This window comes from Thermobia domestica, chromosome 4, assembly GCF_964235325.1.
Source record: "Thermobia domestica chromosome 4, izTheDome1.hap1.1, whole genome shotgun sequence".
Taxonomy (NCBI): domain Eukaryota; kingdom Metazoa; phylum Arthropoda; class Insecta; order Zygentoma; family Lepismatidae; genus Thermobia; species Thermobia domestica.
In genome coordinates, this window is record NC_137457.1 from 243,523,063 (window position 1) to 243,543,033 (window position 19,971).

At 33.1% G+C, this 19,971-nt stretch overlaps 1 protein-coding gene across 6 annotated transcripts in view; it reads right to left on the reverse strand.

Annotated features, from left to right (window-relative positions):
* LOC145683952 (uncharacterized) overlaps window positions 1–19,971 on the reverse strand; it is a 304,183-nt gene that overhangs the window by 59,024 nt on the left and 225,188 nt on the right. For 4 of the 6 annotated variants that reach the window (XM_081755666.1, XM_081755663.1, XM_081755660.1 and 1 more), the window contains 5 exons: window positions 17,124–17,294; window positions 13,124–13,267; window positions 9,100–9,213; window positions 7,287–7,455; window positions 3,500–3,626 (listed from right to left, as the gene is read on the reverse strand). In XM_081755666.1, coding sequence (XP_081611792.1) covers window positions 3,500–3,626; window positions 7,287–7,455; window positions 9,100–9,213; window positions 13,124–13,267; window positions 17,124–17,294 — 725 coding nt within the window. The remainder of the gene's footprint in view (window positions 1–3,499; window positions 3,627–7,286; window positions 7,456–9,099; window positions 9,214–13,123; window positions 13,268–17,123; window positions 17,295–19,971) is intronic. The other 2 variants (XM_081755665.1, XM_081755664.1) reach the window with 1 other exon arrangement.

The following is a 19,971-nucleotide window of genomic DNA, read 5'->3' on the forward strand; positions in this document are numbered from 1 at the left end:
TAGTACTGTAAGACAGTTTTGGATAATAATCTGCATTTTTTTTATTTTTAGAATACACATACAATCATTATTAGCAATTATGGAGTGTGTGTTTCATATTTCACTAGCACTCAGCTAAATCGCCATGTGTTACTTATTGTGTTAAAGTATTTAAGTTATTTATTAGGTAGAAATCTAAATTAATAATGAAGAACTATCATTTTCTTGTCATTACCAGCTATCTTTCTCGTAAATTAATAAATACATCTTTATTCAACAAAAAAACTTTCGAAGTGTTAATTCTAAATGAGGATGGCAAAATGCGATATGTTCATTTGTACAGGCAAATAAATTAAAATCTTGTAAATTAAATTTAAAATACTTTCAGTTCACTCGTGAAAACAAAATGTAAACTGCTAAATAGGTAATCTTTAAGCCAATCTTTCAGAAATTTTTCAGTTTTACGTTCCAGGGTTATACTATGCGTGCTAAAGGAGACGGTGATGATGAAAACAATTGAAACTGTGCACTGAAGAAAGAGGAAGGAACAGAAGAACCCCAAGAAAACTCATGCACAGTGTTCGTCCACTACAAAGCCCATTTGGTGATAACTGGGATAGAGCCAGGGGGCCTACATGCCAGAGGCGAACGTCCTACGACTGGACCATTGCAGTCCTTTAATTGACAAATTATCGATTTTTTCCAGCGATTGATATCCGTGTGACCGACTACTCGAGCGAAAAAGCAGGGAATGGCCAAAAATTATATATATATATATATATATATATATATATATATATATATATATATATATATACAGTATGGCGCTAAATTCGTTGTACAAAAGCAGAGGAATGATTCCTGAGAGTAAAACAAATAAAAAAAAAGTTCCTATAAACATAGGGCAAAAACCCCATCGTTTACGTGTTATAGGCTGCCGAAAACATGAAAAAATGAATTCTAAAGGCCCATAGCTCCAAAACTCTGAGACCTACTGTAGTCGGCTCAAGACTTCACTTAGGAACTAGTATGTGCTCTATCCAAAAATACATGTTTTAGAATCCTAAGGTACTCACGCAACAATTTTTTATGAAGGTACTTGGAGAGTACTTTATATCATACGCCCGTAGTCAAACTCCCTCTATAAAAAATGTTGTGGAATCACCTCAGGATTCTGAAACACGCATTTTTGGATAGGGCGCATACTAGTTCCAAAGTGAAGTCTTGACCCGACCAAGGTAGGTCCCATAGTTTTGGAGCTATGAACCTTTAAAATTCATTTTTTCATGATTTCGGCAGCCTATAACACGTAAACGATGGGGTTTTCGCCCTACGTTTATTGAAACTTTTTTGTTTGTTTTACTCTCAGGAATCACTCCTCTGCTTTTGTACAACGAATTTAGCGCCATAATATATATATATATATATATATATATATATATATATATATATATATATATATATATATATATATATATATATATATATATATATATATATATACCATGTTTTGCCATCTTCATCTAGAATTAAAATAATAATAATAATGATAACTTCTTCATATTTTGCTAATAAACTAAGTAGCTTTATGGTGCCTTAAGAAAGCCGAAGTTTCATCGTAGACATACCCGTAAAGTAACGAAGTACTATTCCCGGTAACTAAATATATCGACGTATAGAAAGGTGAGTCAAATTATTATTTGAAATTAGGATTGTTATAACCTATTTCAATAGGATCCAACTTTAAATTATCTCGCATCTTATTTTTGGTCTTCATAAAGGTTCATTCCTGAAAGGCTCCTCAACTATAATTTTGTATATCACTTTCATATTTCCCCGCAATCGAAAAGCAAATTTTGATGTTACTTTAATTATCTTCATAACATTTGGTGATGTGTAAATGTAGTGGAATTCGCATAACGTAGCATATTTCGTTTGTTTCTTATTTTATTAATTTCTTTACATGCTGAAGCACGGTGGCTTAGTAATGAAGTGCTAACCTCTGGTGCGTGGGGCCCTTGGCTTAATTCCAGTTCATGCCAAATGGTCTTTATAGTGGACAAACACCGTGTGTGTATAGGTTTTCGCCGAGTTTTCCCGTTTCCTCCTGCTTTCTTTATTCCACTACTTCATTCATTATCATCATCACCGTCCTCGTTAGCCTTGGAGCATAATCGTGTGATGTTAAAAACGAATTCCTCTAAATATTTTACCCAAGACTTTCTTTTAATAAACCACGTAATCATTCTTATCACTTTGTAACCACTTCCACCACCAATACAACATATTTTTCAATTATAATCTCTTCGACATTAATCACTACAATAAATTGTTTTGCATGGACTATTAACTAGAATTTCTTATCGCTAACCTAATTTTTATTTCTCCTTTAACATTATTTTATCATTTCCTTTATCATTTTATCAATCACTATTTTTTTTATATGCTTTGGCAACCCTAATTTGATTATTGTTTTCCTGGATGAGTTCGGCAACCTATTCAGTTGTCTTCGACTGCGAGACGCTAATGAAGAGTTTCGGCTTCAAAAAGACTTTTACATTTTAATTAACCAGTTCTTTCTTCAAAGTAAAAATTTAATCAGCAAAAACTTTTTAAAATGTTGGTGATTTCCTACACGCACTAACTTATCCCTTGACAATATCAATATAAGTAAATAAATAAACTAACATGCTACTATTTACATACGCTGTTTACAATTTAAAATATGTTAATTATGAACAAGAAAGCTGAAACCATTCCAAGTAAATAATCATCAGCTTAGGATTCTCACACACTAAAAGGTTAGTGTTGTTAATGTTAAGACTCAATGATACAGCGTTCACCTCTGGTACACGGAGTCCTTGGTTTTATTCCAGCTCGCGCCCAGTGAACTTTGTGGTGGACAAACACCGTGTGCTTGGGTTTTCTCGGGATTTTCCCATTTCCCCCCACTTTCTTCATTCCACCATTTCATTCATTTCTCATCATCGCCGTCTCGTTTAACCTAGCCGGCATAACTGTGTGACGTAAAACTTATTTTATTTTATTTTTAATATTAGGGAAAGGTACCAGATTGTATCCGTATTCAAGTGTATTTATTATGCGTTTCTATTAGACTTATAACTCATTCTCCCCTCCCCCCAAAAAAAATCTAAATAAAAGTTTAAGGGCAGACTTATTATATAGATTTGTTTCTCTCACTCAAAAAGTTTCTTACATTCACTTGAAACTGCATATGTATAAATAAGTGCATAGGCTCTATAGAAACTGTGAAACACATGATTTTACACAAGGTTGTAGTCAAGATAGAAAGCAAAACCACAATATTTTAGGTATTTTAGACCAATACACGACATTAATTTATCTAAGTCTAAACTTAAAAATTGTATATGAATAATTTGCAAGCATTTTTATCTTAACATACTTTGCTTATTGTACAAGTCATTTTTAACATTACAGTTATTACTGTTGCACGCAAAGGAGTAAATATTGAACAATTAATCATTACGTGCAATCTTACCTTTCAACTTGTTCCTTCTCCATAACAAGCTGTGCTTTAGTCACTACGTAGTCTTCTTCTAAAAGTTCATACTTAGCTGTCAAATCTTCGTATTCTTGTCTCTCCTGACTCAATTCCTCTTCCAGTTCTATGAATAGAGAAAAGGTAAAATTTAAATTACTACAGTCAACACGAATATAATACAACTCCGAGTTTTTGAGATAATTATAATAGAAAAACAATAAATAAATAAATAATTAGAAGCAGCATAAAATATTATACTTATTTCGAAAATAAGTAGGGGACTCATCATATTGAATCCTGCTTGAAAGCGGACTGCATTGAACACACTTTGCACTTTAAGCTCATAATTTTTCCATGAAATCATCATAATATGGTCTTGTGCAATGTTTTAACGCTAAAAAATAATTGTATGTCTTTTCAATATTTGTTTTAAATATATTCATCACTTTAAAATATCACATTAATAAATTCTGCTAAAGACAGTAAAGAGGATCTTACGAAACTTACATGTATGTAATAGGGAGACATAGCCACCGTTAAAGTCGCCGTTACCAATTAAGATATTAACGGATTGATTCCGTTAACGACCTCAATTAAGATATTAACGGTGGCTATTTATTGCAAGAAAGAATTCAAACATTCACTTAGATGTATGAGATATAGATAGCTACTGTTAAAATCACTGTAATCCATTCAGATATTAACGGATTGACTCCGTTAACGAACTCCATTAAGATATTAACGGTGGCTATTTATTGCAAGAAAGAATTCAAACATTCACTTAGATGTATGAGATATAGATAGCTACTGTTAAAATCACTGTAATCCATTCAGATATTAACGGATTGACTCCGTTAACGAACTCCATTAAGATATTAACGGTGGCTATTTATTGCAAGAAAGAATTCAAACATTCACTTAGATGTATGAGATATAGATAGCTACCGTTAAAATCACTGTAATCCATTCAGATATTAACGGATTGGCTCCGTTAACGAACTCCATTAAGATATTAACAATAGCTATCTATTTCAAGAAAGAATTCAAACATTCACTTAGATGTATGATATAGATAGCTACCGTTAAAATCACTGTAATCCATTCAGATATTAACGGATTGACTCCGTTAACGAACTCCATTAAGACTAACGGTGGCTATCTATTGCAAAAAAATCAAATATTCACTTAGATGTATGAGATATAGATAGCTACCGTTAAAATCACTGTTATCCTTTCAGATATTAACGGATTAACTCCGTTAACGAACTCCATTAAGATATTAACGATGGCTATTTATTGCAAGAAAGAATTCAAATATTCACTTAGATGTATGAGATATAGATAGCTACTGTTAAAATCACTGTAATCCATTCAGATATTAACGGATTGACTCCGTTAACGAACTCCATTAAGATATTAACGATGGCTATCTATTGCAAGAAAGAATTCAAACATTCACTTAGATGTATGAGATATAGATAGCTACCGTTAAAACACTGTAATCCATTCAGATATTAACGGATTGACTCCGTTAACGACCTTCATTAAGATATTAACGGTGGCTATTTATTGCAAGAAAGAATTCAAACATTCACTTAGATGTATGAGATATAGATAGCTACCGTTAAAATCACTGTTATCCATTCAGATATTAACGGATTGACTTCGTTAACGAACTCCATTAAGATATTAAATGTGGCTATCTATTGCAAGAAAGAATTCAAACATTCACTTAGATGTATGAGATATAGATAGCTACCGTTAAAATCACTGTAATCCATTCAGATATTAATGGATTGACTCCGTTAACGAACTCCATTAAGATATTAACGGTGGCTATCTATTGCAAAAAAGAATTCAAACATTCACTTAGACGTATGAGATATAGATAGCGACCATTAAAATCACTGTTATCTATTCAGATATTAACGGATTGACTCCGTTAACGAACTCCATTAAAATATTAACGGTGGCTATCTATTGCAAAAAAAGAATTCAAACATTCACTTAGATGTATGATATAGATAGCCACCGTTAAAATCACCGTTACACATAAGGTATTAACGAATGGACTCCGTTAACGAACTCGGCAGAGATAATTGCTCTAGCTATCTATCGGAAACACCAAAATTCAAAAATTAACTTTAATTTCAGAGTTATTGTGCGGAACAACTGATGGACAGTACAATCTTGTAAGCTTCAAGGCATGATCCTAATAACGCAAATATATGGAAATGAATATACAAGTTCACCATCATATTAAAATTTTACGATCTGAATTCACATTGAAACCTGATTAAAACTTACATTAAAACCCGGCTCTTATTGAATACAGGCAATAAACTCGGATTAATTTTAATGCTAAATTTAGTGAGAATATCTTAATAGCAAATTTTAAGTGTGAGTCAAATCGCACCGTAACATGAAGTATTACCATTACGTTTCTTCTCTATACATATCCAACCTTGACGAGTCACGCAACAGCACGGCATGACCTCAGGAAAGTGATACAAATGATGGTACAGTCCTCCGTGGTATGAAATACATTTTTTAAAATGTAAAGTCCCTGGTCGCGATTATAATATATGTAAGATTTTCACGAAACCGTTTTTCTACTAAAAATGTACTGTTCGGGAAAATACGGTATTTCGTTCTTAAAAGTGTAAATATTGGGATCAACCTAAACTTTTTTCTTGGTTTAGATATAAATCTGTAGGTTCATTCACGAACTTGTGTACATTTGATATGCGATTTTGGTTTGGTTTGTTTGGAATTTAACATCCCTTGTCAGCACTGATATTCTATGAAGCGTATACTTACAGCTTAATGTGGAATTCAAAACACACGAGCTTCCCATCAGAAATCAAATTCGGACCCCTGCCTAAAGACTCGTATGCTAACTATGCAGCCATCGGAGCCCTCATTTGGGATGCGTGTCTTGTAGGATAATACAAATGGTCGATTGTCACTACCATAAGTCAGAGTTTAGTTTAGAAGCTGTACGTACTTTATATATATATCAATTTATAAATTTTCTGAGTGCCTGGGTCATTTTGACCAATATTGGTGTTCCGAGGATGATAGTAATTTAATATCCTCCTCAGTCTAATTTAATATCCTCCTCAGAATCTTAAGTATAGATTTAAAAGTGATCAGTAAGAAACTGCACATGTTATATGGATCTTATTTGGACTTTTCAATCAATTTATTGGTATAATTTATAACATTATATGCTACATTACAAAAAGCTGATAGTAAGATACAACATTTCTACTGTATCATACTACTCTATAATACTAAAGTAGCACACGAAGTGAAGGTAAACAAGACTGCCCACCTTCTTATCCTTACAAAATTATGTTTGCTACGTGTTAACATACGAATATTTTATAGTTGTGCCAGTACAATGTTAAAACTTTACTAACAAATAATAAACTGAGATTACTATAATTAATTTTCAACTGATATGCATGACTATGAAATAGAATAACTCTCATTTACTTCAGAATAGGACTCTGGCTATGCTATTGCAATACAAATAAAATATTTTGCCACATGTTTTAAGTTTCATAAAGTTAGAATTCCAGAATCAGACTTGACTAAGTTCTGCTTGCCATTCTTAATCTTTAACTACAAAACACAAGAGAAATTTGAATATTCAACACCATAACTATTTTGTTTCCCGTATATACAACATGTTCTTATTTATTTATTTTATTTATTTATTTATTTTCGATTTGCGTGAGAGGGCTTTGAATTTTAATGATTGGGCATTTGTACTTACTTTCTATTTTATTTTTATACTCCTCTCTTACTTCTGATATCTTCTTATTGGAGGAGCCAGTGCTTTCTGCAGATTTCAGTTTACTCTTCAGATTTGATATTTCACTCTCTTTCTCCGTGATTTCCAACTCGTGTTGCTGTTTTAACTTCTCAATTTTTCTTCTTTCCGCCTAAGGAAAGATATAACAGAAATGGAAGAAATATTTCAATTAAATGTGTTACTAGATACATCTCAGAAGAGAGATTTAATGATTATAGTGAGTACTAATATTCAAAGAAAAATACAGTGAACCCACGGGTTACGAATTCCTCGGTTCGCAAACAAATCGATTTACAAAAAAGTGTTGTGAACGAACCTTTCTTTTCCCGGCTTACGAACGATATTTCGGGGTACGAATCATTACGTGCCTAAAAGCTACAATTCTACGTGCCCAGTAGCGCTTCTGTGCGTTTAGCGTAAATATTATCTGTTCGAATGTTATGATCAAAAACTTCTTTAATTTTTCTTTGAACTTTTTGTGTTTCTTAGCACTCATACCGTTTTGTTTAATTTACTTATCACTGTTGTCTGTAAAAGAATAATGTTATTTATTTTCATCTTTGTTATTAATCACAAACAACACTTGAAAGTTAAAAAAAAAAAAAAAAAATACATAGAGTACCTTGTTTCTGTGACTAGAATGGATTAATTGTATTTACATTAATTTAGATGGAATGACTAATTTTAGTTTACGAACAGTGTTACAGAACGAATTAAGTTCGTAACCTGAGTGCCCACTGTATATATTAACAAATATTCATACATTCAGATAAAAGAATATTGTTTGGAAACACCTGTAATTTATCTTATATTTAATAGATTTACAAGTTTTAGACTTTGAAATTTAGATAATAATAATAATAATAATAATAATAATAATAATAATAATAATAATAATAATAATAATAATAATAATAATAATAATAATAATAATAATAATAAAACTCGAGAATTTCGCTTGATTTTCATCAATCACATAAAATGGATTACTATTTTCTGCTTCTTAGGAGAACCAAAAGCAGCAAAATATGTGCTGAATAATTCTTTCAGATTTTCTAAACCCCCTGTAGTTGTGAAAATGTATTTTTGCAAAGATTGCCAGTCTGTTATCCAAACTTTATTGCTAGTTACATGATTTAAAGAAAAATAAAAGAATAAAATTAGAAGACAGGAAACACAAGAAGAACTTGGAGTGAACTGCCATCTTCATAGAAAGACATCCTAGATTTTTCATTCAAAGGGTTCAAAATTAAATTTCAACATGGGCATTCTGGATAAAAGTTGGAATAACATCATTGATATTTTCAGCATTGTCACCAACCACACATTTTTCATTGATACCCCACAACCTTATTTCCCTTAATATACTCGGATTGAGTCAATCCATTTTAATTCGATGTTCTTAGATGCAGAGTGCAAGTTTTTCTCTGTATAGTATTACACATTGCATTCCAATTAATAAATGTATTCGAATGTCTTTGAAAGAAACAAATACCATATGTATGCTTATTTTTGCTGGCTGACATAATTGTTTTATTTTTAGTATCAATTTGTTTCCCTTTTTCTACTTCTTTCTTTCAACATCAAAACTCACTATAACTATTGTACTTGTATTTGGTTTCTGATTTCTTTTTCGGAAAACAATTATAGATATTTTAGTAAATTTTTAATCTTAGAATTTATATTTTTGGCAATTTTCAGTGTCATCCCAATAACTATATAAAAGTAATATTAAAATCCTGATTAACTTGATTACAGTATTTCTTAAATTTACCTGAAGATCCATGTCTATATCAGATATTTTGCTTTCCATATTATCTCTTTCCTTCTCGATTTGAGATTCTAGTTTTTTCAGTTTATCTTCTGCAGTCTTTTTAGCTTTCTCGGCCTGAAAAAATAGATAAAAATAAATAAAGTTACAAATCCATGATTTCGTGATTTGTTGTAAAGGTGACATTCACTATTTAGTAATGAAAGTAAATATTTTAATCTAATTCAATAAAATGTATTTTTTTAAATAGTTATTTTTAATTCAATAAATAGGGGAGGGTGTTGTACCTATGACCGGTTGTACCTACGGCCAGTGCTCATTAAAAGTTGTGTGTTGTCGGGAAATATCGGGAAGAGGTCAGAGAAGACTCCGTTCCGAGCCCTTCAGCTCCTTACGTGCCCGTGTTCCGAGATCTTAATCTGGTACGTAGTTGTTTATTTCTTTATGTTTTCGAGAAGTCAAAGTAAAAAAAATATGGACGCAAACTGTAATTTTTCTCTCCACTACAGTGCATGCAAAAGTACCAATAATTTCTTATAATTATTGGTAGTGATTCTATTGATTGATTCCCGATTGCTGTTTCGATGAAGCTACTTGGGTTTGTCACCGACAATCGGTAAAGTAAAGAAGACAGAGTGCTGTACCAACGGCCATTGAATCAGTTGTACCTACGGCCACAACACTAAGGTCCGTGAACAAGTAGCAGTTGACAATGAAGGACCATCCTCGAGAAACAGGGATGAACAGCATTTAGAACCACCAATAGGCATAAATCAGCAGGAGCACCATATCTCAGAAGCCACCATCACACCTGGAGGTCCATCAGCATCCTTGTTGATATCGCCAGAAGTTCTGAGGCCTTATCTCAAGGCTCCTCCCCAAAAACGAATTGGCAGGGGCGACAGGAAGGCAGTTAAAGGATTCTGACATGGTCACAAGAGATTAAGAAACTAGAAAAAGCCTATGAGGATAAACAGGAAATGCTTCTGAAGAAAACTTCAAAAGGAGCATTACTACAACTAGTAAATAAACACATGACTAAGTGGGTCTTGACATTCACGAGTTGATATCTTAATAAAGCTGCCATAACGAAATGTTGGATCCATGTCAATCCCATCTTCTCTCATTTTCAGTTGGTTTCAGCGATTTCAACTTGGATTAAAATGAAAATTACATTTTTCAGACAGATATGTGCGATTAACGAGCATAACCCTTGATAACTTTTGCTCAAAGATACGTTTCCTTTACTACCTGTTTATTTACAAAAATAGAACGTTATTCGTGACCTATTCTTGACTATTTTTTTCCAATTTCAACCTGTTCGTGGGTTCAAATAATAAGTGGCCGTACATACAACGGGCTGTTGTACCTACGGCCAAAAAAGGGGTCTTGGGAAAATAAAAATAATTCTTATTTAACGACAACATTTTGAACTAGACACAAGTTTTGTGTATTCAAGAGACCCCAAACTATATGCCTAAATTTTATATTTGCGAAAAAATGCATTACAAGGATCAGAAAACATTCAAATCCAAATTTTGGCCTTAGGTACAGCACCCTCCCCTAGGATTTTTGTTATTCCATTAGTGATTATTTTATTTGACTGACGTTTCAAATACACTAACTGCGTTTATCTTCAGAGTACAACTCTGACGCAATCAGCACGTTTGGAATATCAGTCAAAATAAACATAATGGAATATCAAAAAGTCTTATTTATTGAATTACAAGTCACTACATGCTTAGTCTCTTTTAGCCTAAAAGACCTGTTAAGTCTCTTGTAATTCAATAAATAAACTTTTTATATTCCATCATGCTCATTTTATTTAACTGACATTCTGTACGCGCTGACTGCGTCGGAGTTGTACTCTTAAGATAAACGCAGCCAATGTGTTTGAAACGTCAGCCAAATAAAATAAATGCAGGTGGAATATCAAGTCTTATTTCTTGAATTACAAATTTGTGTGAAAATTATGTGGAATATATAAATTATTTTTACTTTTGAATTTGCAAATATTAATTTTCTTTTTCATTAATATTCACTTTCCAACAAAAAAGAAAAAAAATGTAGAAAACTAAGAAACTGAATTCAACTTCAACTTTAATTCAACCAAGTCTTAAAGTATCAAGATAAGAAAGTAAAGATTTTTTTTTTTTTTTTTTAAATTTCAGAGGCAATGAATTTATTCCACTATGGTTAACTAATTTCCAATCTAAGCAATTAGATTGTATTTTTATTAACATTCACTGTAAAGACGTGATATATTTCAAGAAAATCGGAAAATTTTTAAAGAAAAGTTGAAAGAGATTAACATCTATGTTCTATTAAAATCAAACTTTTCTTTCGAAAAAGTATCGTAAAAATTGTTTCTTTTCTTCACGTTTTGAAAGAAAAAAATATCCTTTTAACCTTAACCAATTTTCATTCTAAGCTATAGTTTTACCTAATAAATCTTAAAGAAAACACACGCCAAGCTCAGTAGCGTACCCAGGAATTTATTTCGGGGGGGGGGGGTCCAAACTAAAAATGAAGGTATTTTATATTAAAATTCCTAAAATTGCCCCTAAAATTAGGCTAAATTTTAAAAATGTCAAAATTTCGGAGGGGTCCGGACCCCCAGGTCCTCCCCCCTGTGTACGTCCCTGGCCAAGCTTAATTAAAATCATAAAATTTTAACGAAATAAGCAGTAGAACATACACATACATCTATACAAAGCATTATAATGAAAATTGCCATCATCCTTCATTATATTTTCTTTGATTGCTTCTTACTGGTTCAGAAAGGAAAATCTACAGTTCCTTTTTCAACCAGTACTAAAAACCTAAGGATAATTTTGCCTGAACAATAACTATGAATACATATGAATTGAAAGTGTAGATATATTATTTTTCGTTATCAGTTCATTTTATTTTTATTATATATTTCATAAATCAGTGTGTATTGAAAGGTACGAAGTAAGAAAGAATGAAAGTGAATAACTGAAAAAATAAATATGTACTTTTCTTTCATCAGGGTAAACAGTTCTTTGGATCTTAATTTTTTACGACGTAATCCATTTTCGTATTAAATTAAAATTGTTAATGATAAAATACAGTAATGCAATTTAAAATGTAATCTTATAAACTTCTAGGTTAAAAATAATATTATATGCTATATCCATAGTTTTTGGGATCACTGAGTTGAACAGTGGCACTTCCCATCCCATTTACGTCAAAATTCAGCCCCGCAACTTGGAGCAGAGGATGGGGTAATACATAAAAATGATTAAAAAAATGACCAATATTAGTGTCGCATCCATAGTTTTCTGGTCGCTGGAATGAACAGTGACACTTTAGATCCCGTTTAAATTCAAATTCAGCTCCGCAATTTAGGGGACTGGGATATATAAAAATGACCAATATCAGTGTCGAATCCATACTTTTCGGGATCGCTGAGATGAACAGTGACACTTCCGATTCAGTTTAAAACCAAATTCAGCACCGCAACTTGGGGGAGTGGGATATATAAAAATGATAGAAAATTACCAATATCAGTGTCGAATCCATAGTTTTCGGGGTTGTTGAAATGCACAGTGGCACTTCCGATGCCGTGCTTAATCCGAGGTTTAGTGCCGAATCCATAGTTTTTGGGGTCGCTGAGATGAACAATGACACTTCCGATGCCGTTTAAATCCAAATTTAGTTCGGCAACTTCGGGGAGGGAGAGATACATAAAAATGATCAAAAATGACCAATATCAAAGAGCGCTTTAGTAGTAGTAAAAAGTAACATACTAACGGGATATATTACTATTTTTTTCTTAATTTAACTCAGCGAAGTGAGCGGATATCGATGTATAGAATGTAGATGTGTTTGCTTGTTTACATAAGAACCATACCTTGAATGATGAAAGACTTGAATTAATACACAATTGGATAATATATGATATTCTTGTGCTAGTAATTTGTGAAGAATTTGATGTCATAGTTTCTTTCTAACATCTAATACTTAAATAGTTCTTGTTTTAATTCTTATGCCTTTATTTTACCTTTTCTGCTTTCTGAGTAAGTTCTTGTATTTTTGTTTTATTGGCTACACTTTCTTCCCTGAGGGTTTTGAGTTCTTGACTCGGAGTGCCTTTCTTGATCATAGCATCGGCAGCTTTGTTCTGCTCTTCCTTTAAGCTAGCCTCCTGAAACACAGAAAATGTATTAGATTTTAGGTATTAAAAGAGAAGAAACACATACTGGAAAAAAATAGAAAAATAACGTGTTTTAAAACAAAGGAAATGTAAGTAATTTTGTTCAAAAACAATGACAAAACAAGAGAATGTCTTAAATTTTAGGGATAAAGTTGACGGGAATGTTCGATTAAAATTATCCACAAGTGTGAAAATCAATAGGATAGGATACATGTTTTAATGCTTGGTTTCATAAAATCACAACACCTAGAATGGTATAACCAGATACGATTACAAAAGAAAAAAAAAAAAAGTATATATAAGAACACCAATCCCAAGGTGAAGATAGTGATGTTCAATGTATCCAACGTACATGTTCTGCTGAGTGAGCTAGTTGAAGTGATATGAGAAATTGTGAGAGATGGTTGTATCGTTCCGTGTGTGTGGGTTTCGCTTGACGTTATCATGGATCAATAACGACATTTAGATCTTATTATGAAACGGCTAACGAAGGAAGGCCAGACACTTGTTCAGATATATCAAGATCTTGAGTATCCAGAAGGTTGCCTTATACTTAGAGAATAAATTCCAACGGACAGACGATGTATTGTGAAGATCTTGCTAAGAGCGTAAAAGGGCCATAAATCTACAGAATGACTGCTTTAGCCCAAACTGCCAGATGCCACTACGTCTTAGTAGAACGTCAAGTAGCTTTAAGTCTCGCTGAGGCCACGGAATGGCTGTGTGAAAATTTGCTGTATCTTGGAGGTTTCACGAAAGATATTTTTCCTTGCAAATAGATTTGTATTCTACGTGTTATTTGTCTCAGCATAAAGAAGATATCTCTGAAGTGGTGTCTTCAATTTCTCAGTTTCAGGTTAGATGATCGTACGTTTTGTTAATAGATGAATCAAGTTTCGGCTAACAGATCAATTCTTGACATGTACTCATCTGGCGAGAAACTAATTTAAGATATCATCCGTGTAATACCAAAGGAAGAAATTATTGTAACTGTTTGCCACATTTCTTTTTATTTTTGATGATAATGTTTGGTTTACCCTTGCAGACGAATTCTTTGTTAGTAGTAAGATGGCTTGGATGGAATGGCCATCCTGGCCTCCTGACCTAAATCAAAAATAAAATCTTTGAGTTTTACGTCCCACGGTTATGCCGGCTAGGCTAAAGGAGACGGTGATGATGAGAAATGAACGAAATGGTGAAATGAAGAAAGTGGAATGAGACGGGAGAACACCGAGGAAACCCACGCACACGGTGTTTGTCCACCACAAAGTTCACTTGGCGCGAGCTGGGATCGAAAAAATGAAATGAAATGAAATCTAAGTTTAACGTCCCACGGTTATACCGTTTAGGCTAAAGGAGACGATGACAATGACAGATGAGTGAAATGGTGGAATGAAGAAAGTGGGAGGAAACGGGAGAACCCCGAGAGAATCCATGAGCACGGTGTTTGTCCACCACAAAGTCCACACGGCGCGAGCTGGGATCGAACCAGGGACCCCAAGCACCGGAGGTGAACGCTCTACCACTGAGCCACCGCGCCCCCTCGAGCTGGGATCGAACCTGGGACTCCATGCACCAGAGGTGAACGCTCTACCACTGAGCCACCGCGGCCCCTCCCGACCTAAATCAAATTGAACATGCGAAGACTATGTTATGGAAGATGAATAACATAACCTTATCACCCTTCAAGGGATTTAGGTAAGTTAAAGTGTCTCTTTGCGAAAATTGACTGGGGGTTAAGAAACTCTGCAGCAATTTTAGGCCATCACATCTCATATTAAAAGCAGCTTTCATAAATTGAGATGTAGATGTTTGGCTGCAAAAAGTTCACATATAGTGATAACAGTACGCTTGCTCACTTAGAATTTTGTTGTTCCTATATGTTGATCTCGATTGGTGCTGTTTGGCGGGTGACTATGCGGTATTAGCTGCTTTTGCTTAGTTTAATTTTGCACACCAATGCATTAAAAGAGTGTTATAAATACAAGAAATGATATCTTAACTTCGAAAAATTCAACACTGCACTCGCAATGTGAATATTAAATGCAATTCAATGTGAATCGTTAGAGAAGACTAACGGTGATATAAGCAAATGCAAGATAAGTTTGTGACTTATTGCTTCTATAATTGACAGTTTTACACAGAGTATTGTTTGCGATTTTCTGGCCATTTTTCGTAGGTCTTATTGTCTTCCCATTTTTTAATTGCATTTGAAACTCACGTAAATTGTTACCAGAGATAATAGAATCCAAAAAGTTTCGATAGCTGCCAGAAACGACGATGCAATATTCTTTAGCGATTGCTAAAGCGAAGCTCATGCACAAGAGTGTCTCTTATTCAAATCTTGATTGACAATAATTCAAATGGTATATTTGTTGATGCTAAAATTCTTTTTTCTTTACTATCAGTGCTAATTGCCTAGTAGATTTCAACAGTTATCATTCTTATGTTTTGGAAATATGCTGTTGGCTATTTCTCTCACATTATCTATTGTCTCCTTTTGTCCGTTCCTGAAGTGAGCAACCATTACAACTTTGTGTGTGAAACGGCTTGTCTGAACACAGTTATCATTACGTTGAACGTTCCTGATGAAGTTTTGTTGAATTATCAATGTAGAAGTTTCAACATAAATAGTATGATCAGAGGTGTATTTGCACACGCGTAGTTGACACTGCAAGACATCGAACGAGATATACATTACCCGCAGACTAAATCCTTTAGTAATCACATGAATACAAAGCTATGTACATATATATATATATATGAAGCTGTGTGTGACAGTACACAGAGTGTCTGCCTCATAATTAAGACAGGTAAAATTTTCACTTCACACAAATTTCTTAAAAATTATTTTTTGTTCATCAGATCTGATATAGTGTGAATCAAAGTCGATTTGTCCTTACTATTTTGCGCAATTATGAAAAATTATATTCATAATTTTCCAGTTTTGGTTTTACTAAATCTCCGTCTTCCTAAGTTGTTTGAGATGAAATGCGACATATTTACTGATTAGACATTACCTAAGATCTTTAAGATGATTCACCTAATAATATAGAGCCTAGTATGATTATACGACGTTCATTGTTGTCATAAATACAGGGAGTTCGTGAATGAATATGGGGTTTTAATGAAGTGTATTTTGTACTACATACAATACAGAAATAAAATATGATAGTTAGGAACTGGAAATTGACATACATTCCATACCCATTGGTATATTAAAGGAACCTAAGTATAATATAATCACTACGTTTCTTTATCCGACCTTCATCCGACATTTCACTTATGAGCTATGGCCATTTTCGTATAATGTCGACCACTTTTCGGTGGGCTACAACTTCGTGTATCTTTTTTGTGCGAGGATTCATTTCCAAAAGTTTCTTGGGGAAGTTAAACACCCTATATATATTGCCAAAACTCGTTATCAGTAGACGTGAATGCCAATAATTTACAATACTATGGGACTTAATTCCTGTTTTCGAAATTGGAGAATATTCTTAATTTTAATTTAAGAAGTATCAACAATGAATTTATTTACATTAAAACGAATGTTTCAATAGCAGAAAGGGAATAGTGAAATAGAAAACATTTTAAGACTACTTTCTGTGGGAATAGGGGGAGGAAGGAGGTAAAGAGGTCAAAAATTCTTTTTGATTTGATAGCTTCTTGCCAGTTAGTAATGCAATTTTACCACACTCTATTAATACAAATGAGAATTAATTACGCAATCAATTCTCTTGGGTAAGTTGGCGATTGGAAGTTAGTAAATGATTTAAAAGTCGGTTTAACGATTTAAAAGCCACGAAGCTAATGCCACACCTCAACACACTTGGCATGACAAACTCACCAATTCTTTGACTTTCTTTTCTTTAGCGGAGAGATCTTCTTGCAAATTTTCCGTCTTCTCAAACATATCTGAAAGCTGTCTTTTGAGATCATCTCTTTCTTTCAACCATTCTACAGCCACTTCTTTCTGCGTTCCCTCTGATTGACGAAGTTTCTCTCGCTCTTCTTCTAGCTATATGATTCAACAAAAGGTGCGGGAAACAGAGGTTTCGATAGAGTAAACATGGGTATCAGTACACAGGCAAAAAATTGACAGTTTCATCAGATACATAAAAATCAATAAAAATTCTGTAATACATTTTTGAATGTGTTTTAACACAGAACTGATATCAAATAAAACACGAAACTACAAAAAAGCGTAATATTATACAATTGTTGTTTAATTAAGCAAAATCTAAATTAGTATTAACTGTCAGGAAATAGGATTTACGTTTTGCGTTTGCCTTCGAAAATACTGAACATAACAATGTACTTAAATATAGGGTTGCCAGATATCCAAATCCGAGATACATCCTACGGGTCTACGGGCTAACCAACTAAATTTAGGGGTTTAAATATTAAATTACCTGAAATTAATTATTATTTATGTAACTTATACCTGATAATATATATTGTACGTAGTTGTCAGTTATTTACGAGATTTTTTTATTGTAACAAAAGGCTAGGTTTAAATTGTTTTCATTGCTGCGTCTATATTATCGCCCAGCATCAACACTGTTTGCATTTAATGTTTGACAGAGGTAGGTATGAAACTTAAACTTAGTTGGGATGGAAATAAACTGTACAATGAGTTTTCTGTTTTGAAATCTGTAGTATGAACACTTAACAGTAAGGATAATAATAATGTAAATTAAAGAGTTCGCTTTTTGAGAAAGAAGGTGCACGAACTCTGATCATAATAGTGTAGCGTGTACTCACTATACCAGTCAGTAAACATATGTCGAACGAGTGCATAGGCATAGCTAGAAATATAAAATGGGAGAGGATATGTCACAAGTGTATTATTATCATTATTGTTATTATCATCATATTGTGTTGTGTAAAATACATGTTCGCTTTTTCTCTGACACTGTTTTCTATACATAAACACGTTTCCTCTCTTCTTGATGTTTAGATTCCAAATACAAGATTCCTGTATTCAGTCTCTCCACTATTTGCCAATTTCACTGGAATGCGTTAGTTTGATCGTAGTTTTACTTCTTTACGTAAAAATAATAAAAATATTTGTCCTTTTAACCCCCCGTCTACTCGTTTAAATCATCTTGTGGCTCACTGCTTGACAAAATATCCCCCTCTGGAAAACCTTGGAAATAAATGTATTGCAATGTGGATTTCATCCGGGTCTCCCATTCATTCAAGGCAATTATGGTGTGGTGCTTCAAGCAATCATTTATAATTTTCTTCTAGTTTCGGTTAGGCTTACTTGATAACATGAACACTCAAATCGCCAGAAATAATTTTGCTATATTTAATTTCAATTTTAAGATGTCCATTAGTCTCTTTCCTCTTCCTGGATAAGCATATGCTCTTCTCATCTCCTGAACACCTGGAAATGCTGTATTATCATACATATAGAAATTAACTCTCCTTTCCACACAAAGATTGTTGCAATTCCAAGATTTAAGAAAATTGAAATCCTTCCCACTTCAATAATATATAAAAAAGCAATGGAAAGGGTTACAACCCCCCACCTACCCCTCCTTCGATATGCCACTGAACGAGTGTATAGTGTAATGACATATTTATGGCCAGATTATGTCAATAGAATATTAATGGAACTTGTGATGTCCAAAATTTGTGTTCAGATGAACTTGAACATTACCTACCAAAGTTTCTAGAAAATGGTTCTGAAAGATATAACACTTGCATAGCGAGGAGCTCTAACAAATATGAATAATAAGGTAGGCGTCTATAATTAGTAATGTTTTATGGTAATTTCGTTTAGTTTGTACAGTACACATTTCGTTAGCAGTAATGGTAGAGTGAGTAGTAAGTTAAACATTTATAAGTATTGTAAGTAACGGTAATAATAAAATGCAAAAAATATTCAGATTCTAATGGGTGTCTCAGTACTACAGATATCGCTGATATACAGTTTGCCTTCAGTTAAGTCTGGCAACCATATTTACATAAATCATAAACAAGAATAATACAATATTGGAAACACAATAATAACGGCAACAGTATTTTTTACCAAATGTAATAAGAATTAACGAGGAATACAAATAGTGGCTATTGTATAAGAAAACTTAAATGAAAGGAAGAGTACAGAATGGGAATGCTAGAAAGTTATGGAAACAAAGATGATCCTGCCACTCAATGGAAGGCTTTCTTGATTTTGATAGAGGAGTAAAAAGCAAGTAATATTTCAGTGAAATAAGTTGACGCAGTTTTGGCATGCAAAGAAAAGAATATTGGTCTTTAACAGTTTTCTACCAATATTTCTTTCTTATAATATCCATTACTTTGCCACTAATCTTGACATGTGATCGTAGAGTGATTGCTAGTCGATACACTACATGCAAGTGTGGAAACAATACCAATATAACAATATAACTTTTTTTTTGTTTCTTTGTTTACACACAAGGTTGGAAAGAATAGTATATATGTGCAGCATAATGAGTGGCATCTATATTCAAGATGTTATACTGCATCACCCTGTGCACTTCTCAGACTTGTAGCACTCAGTTTAACGAATGATTTTTAAACTTCTTTTGAGTTCGGTTTTTAGAAAAACAGTAATTATATCTATATACGCATCTCGGAGAATCATGTCATAACATGAGACATTAGTAATGGAGATATTGGATATATGTTACTGGGAAATTCTTCTATTTGTCAGGCGCTAT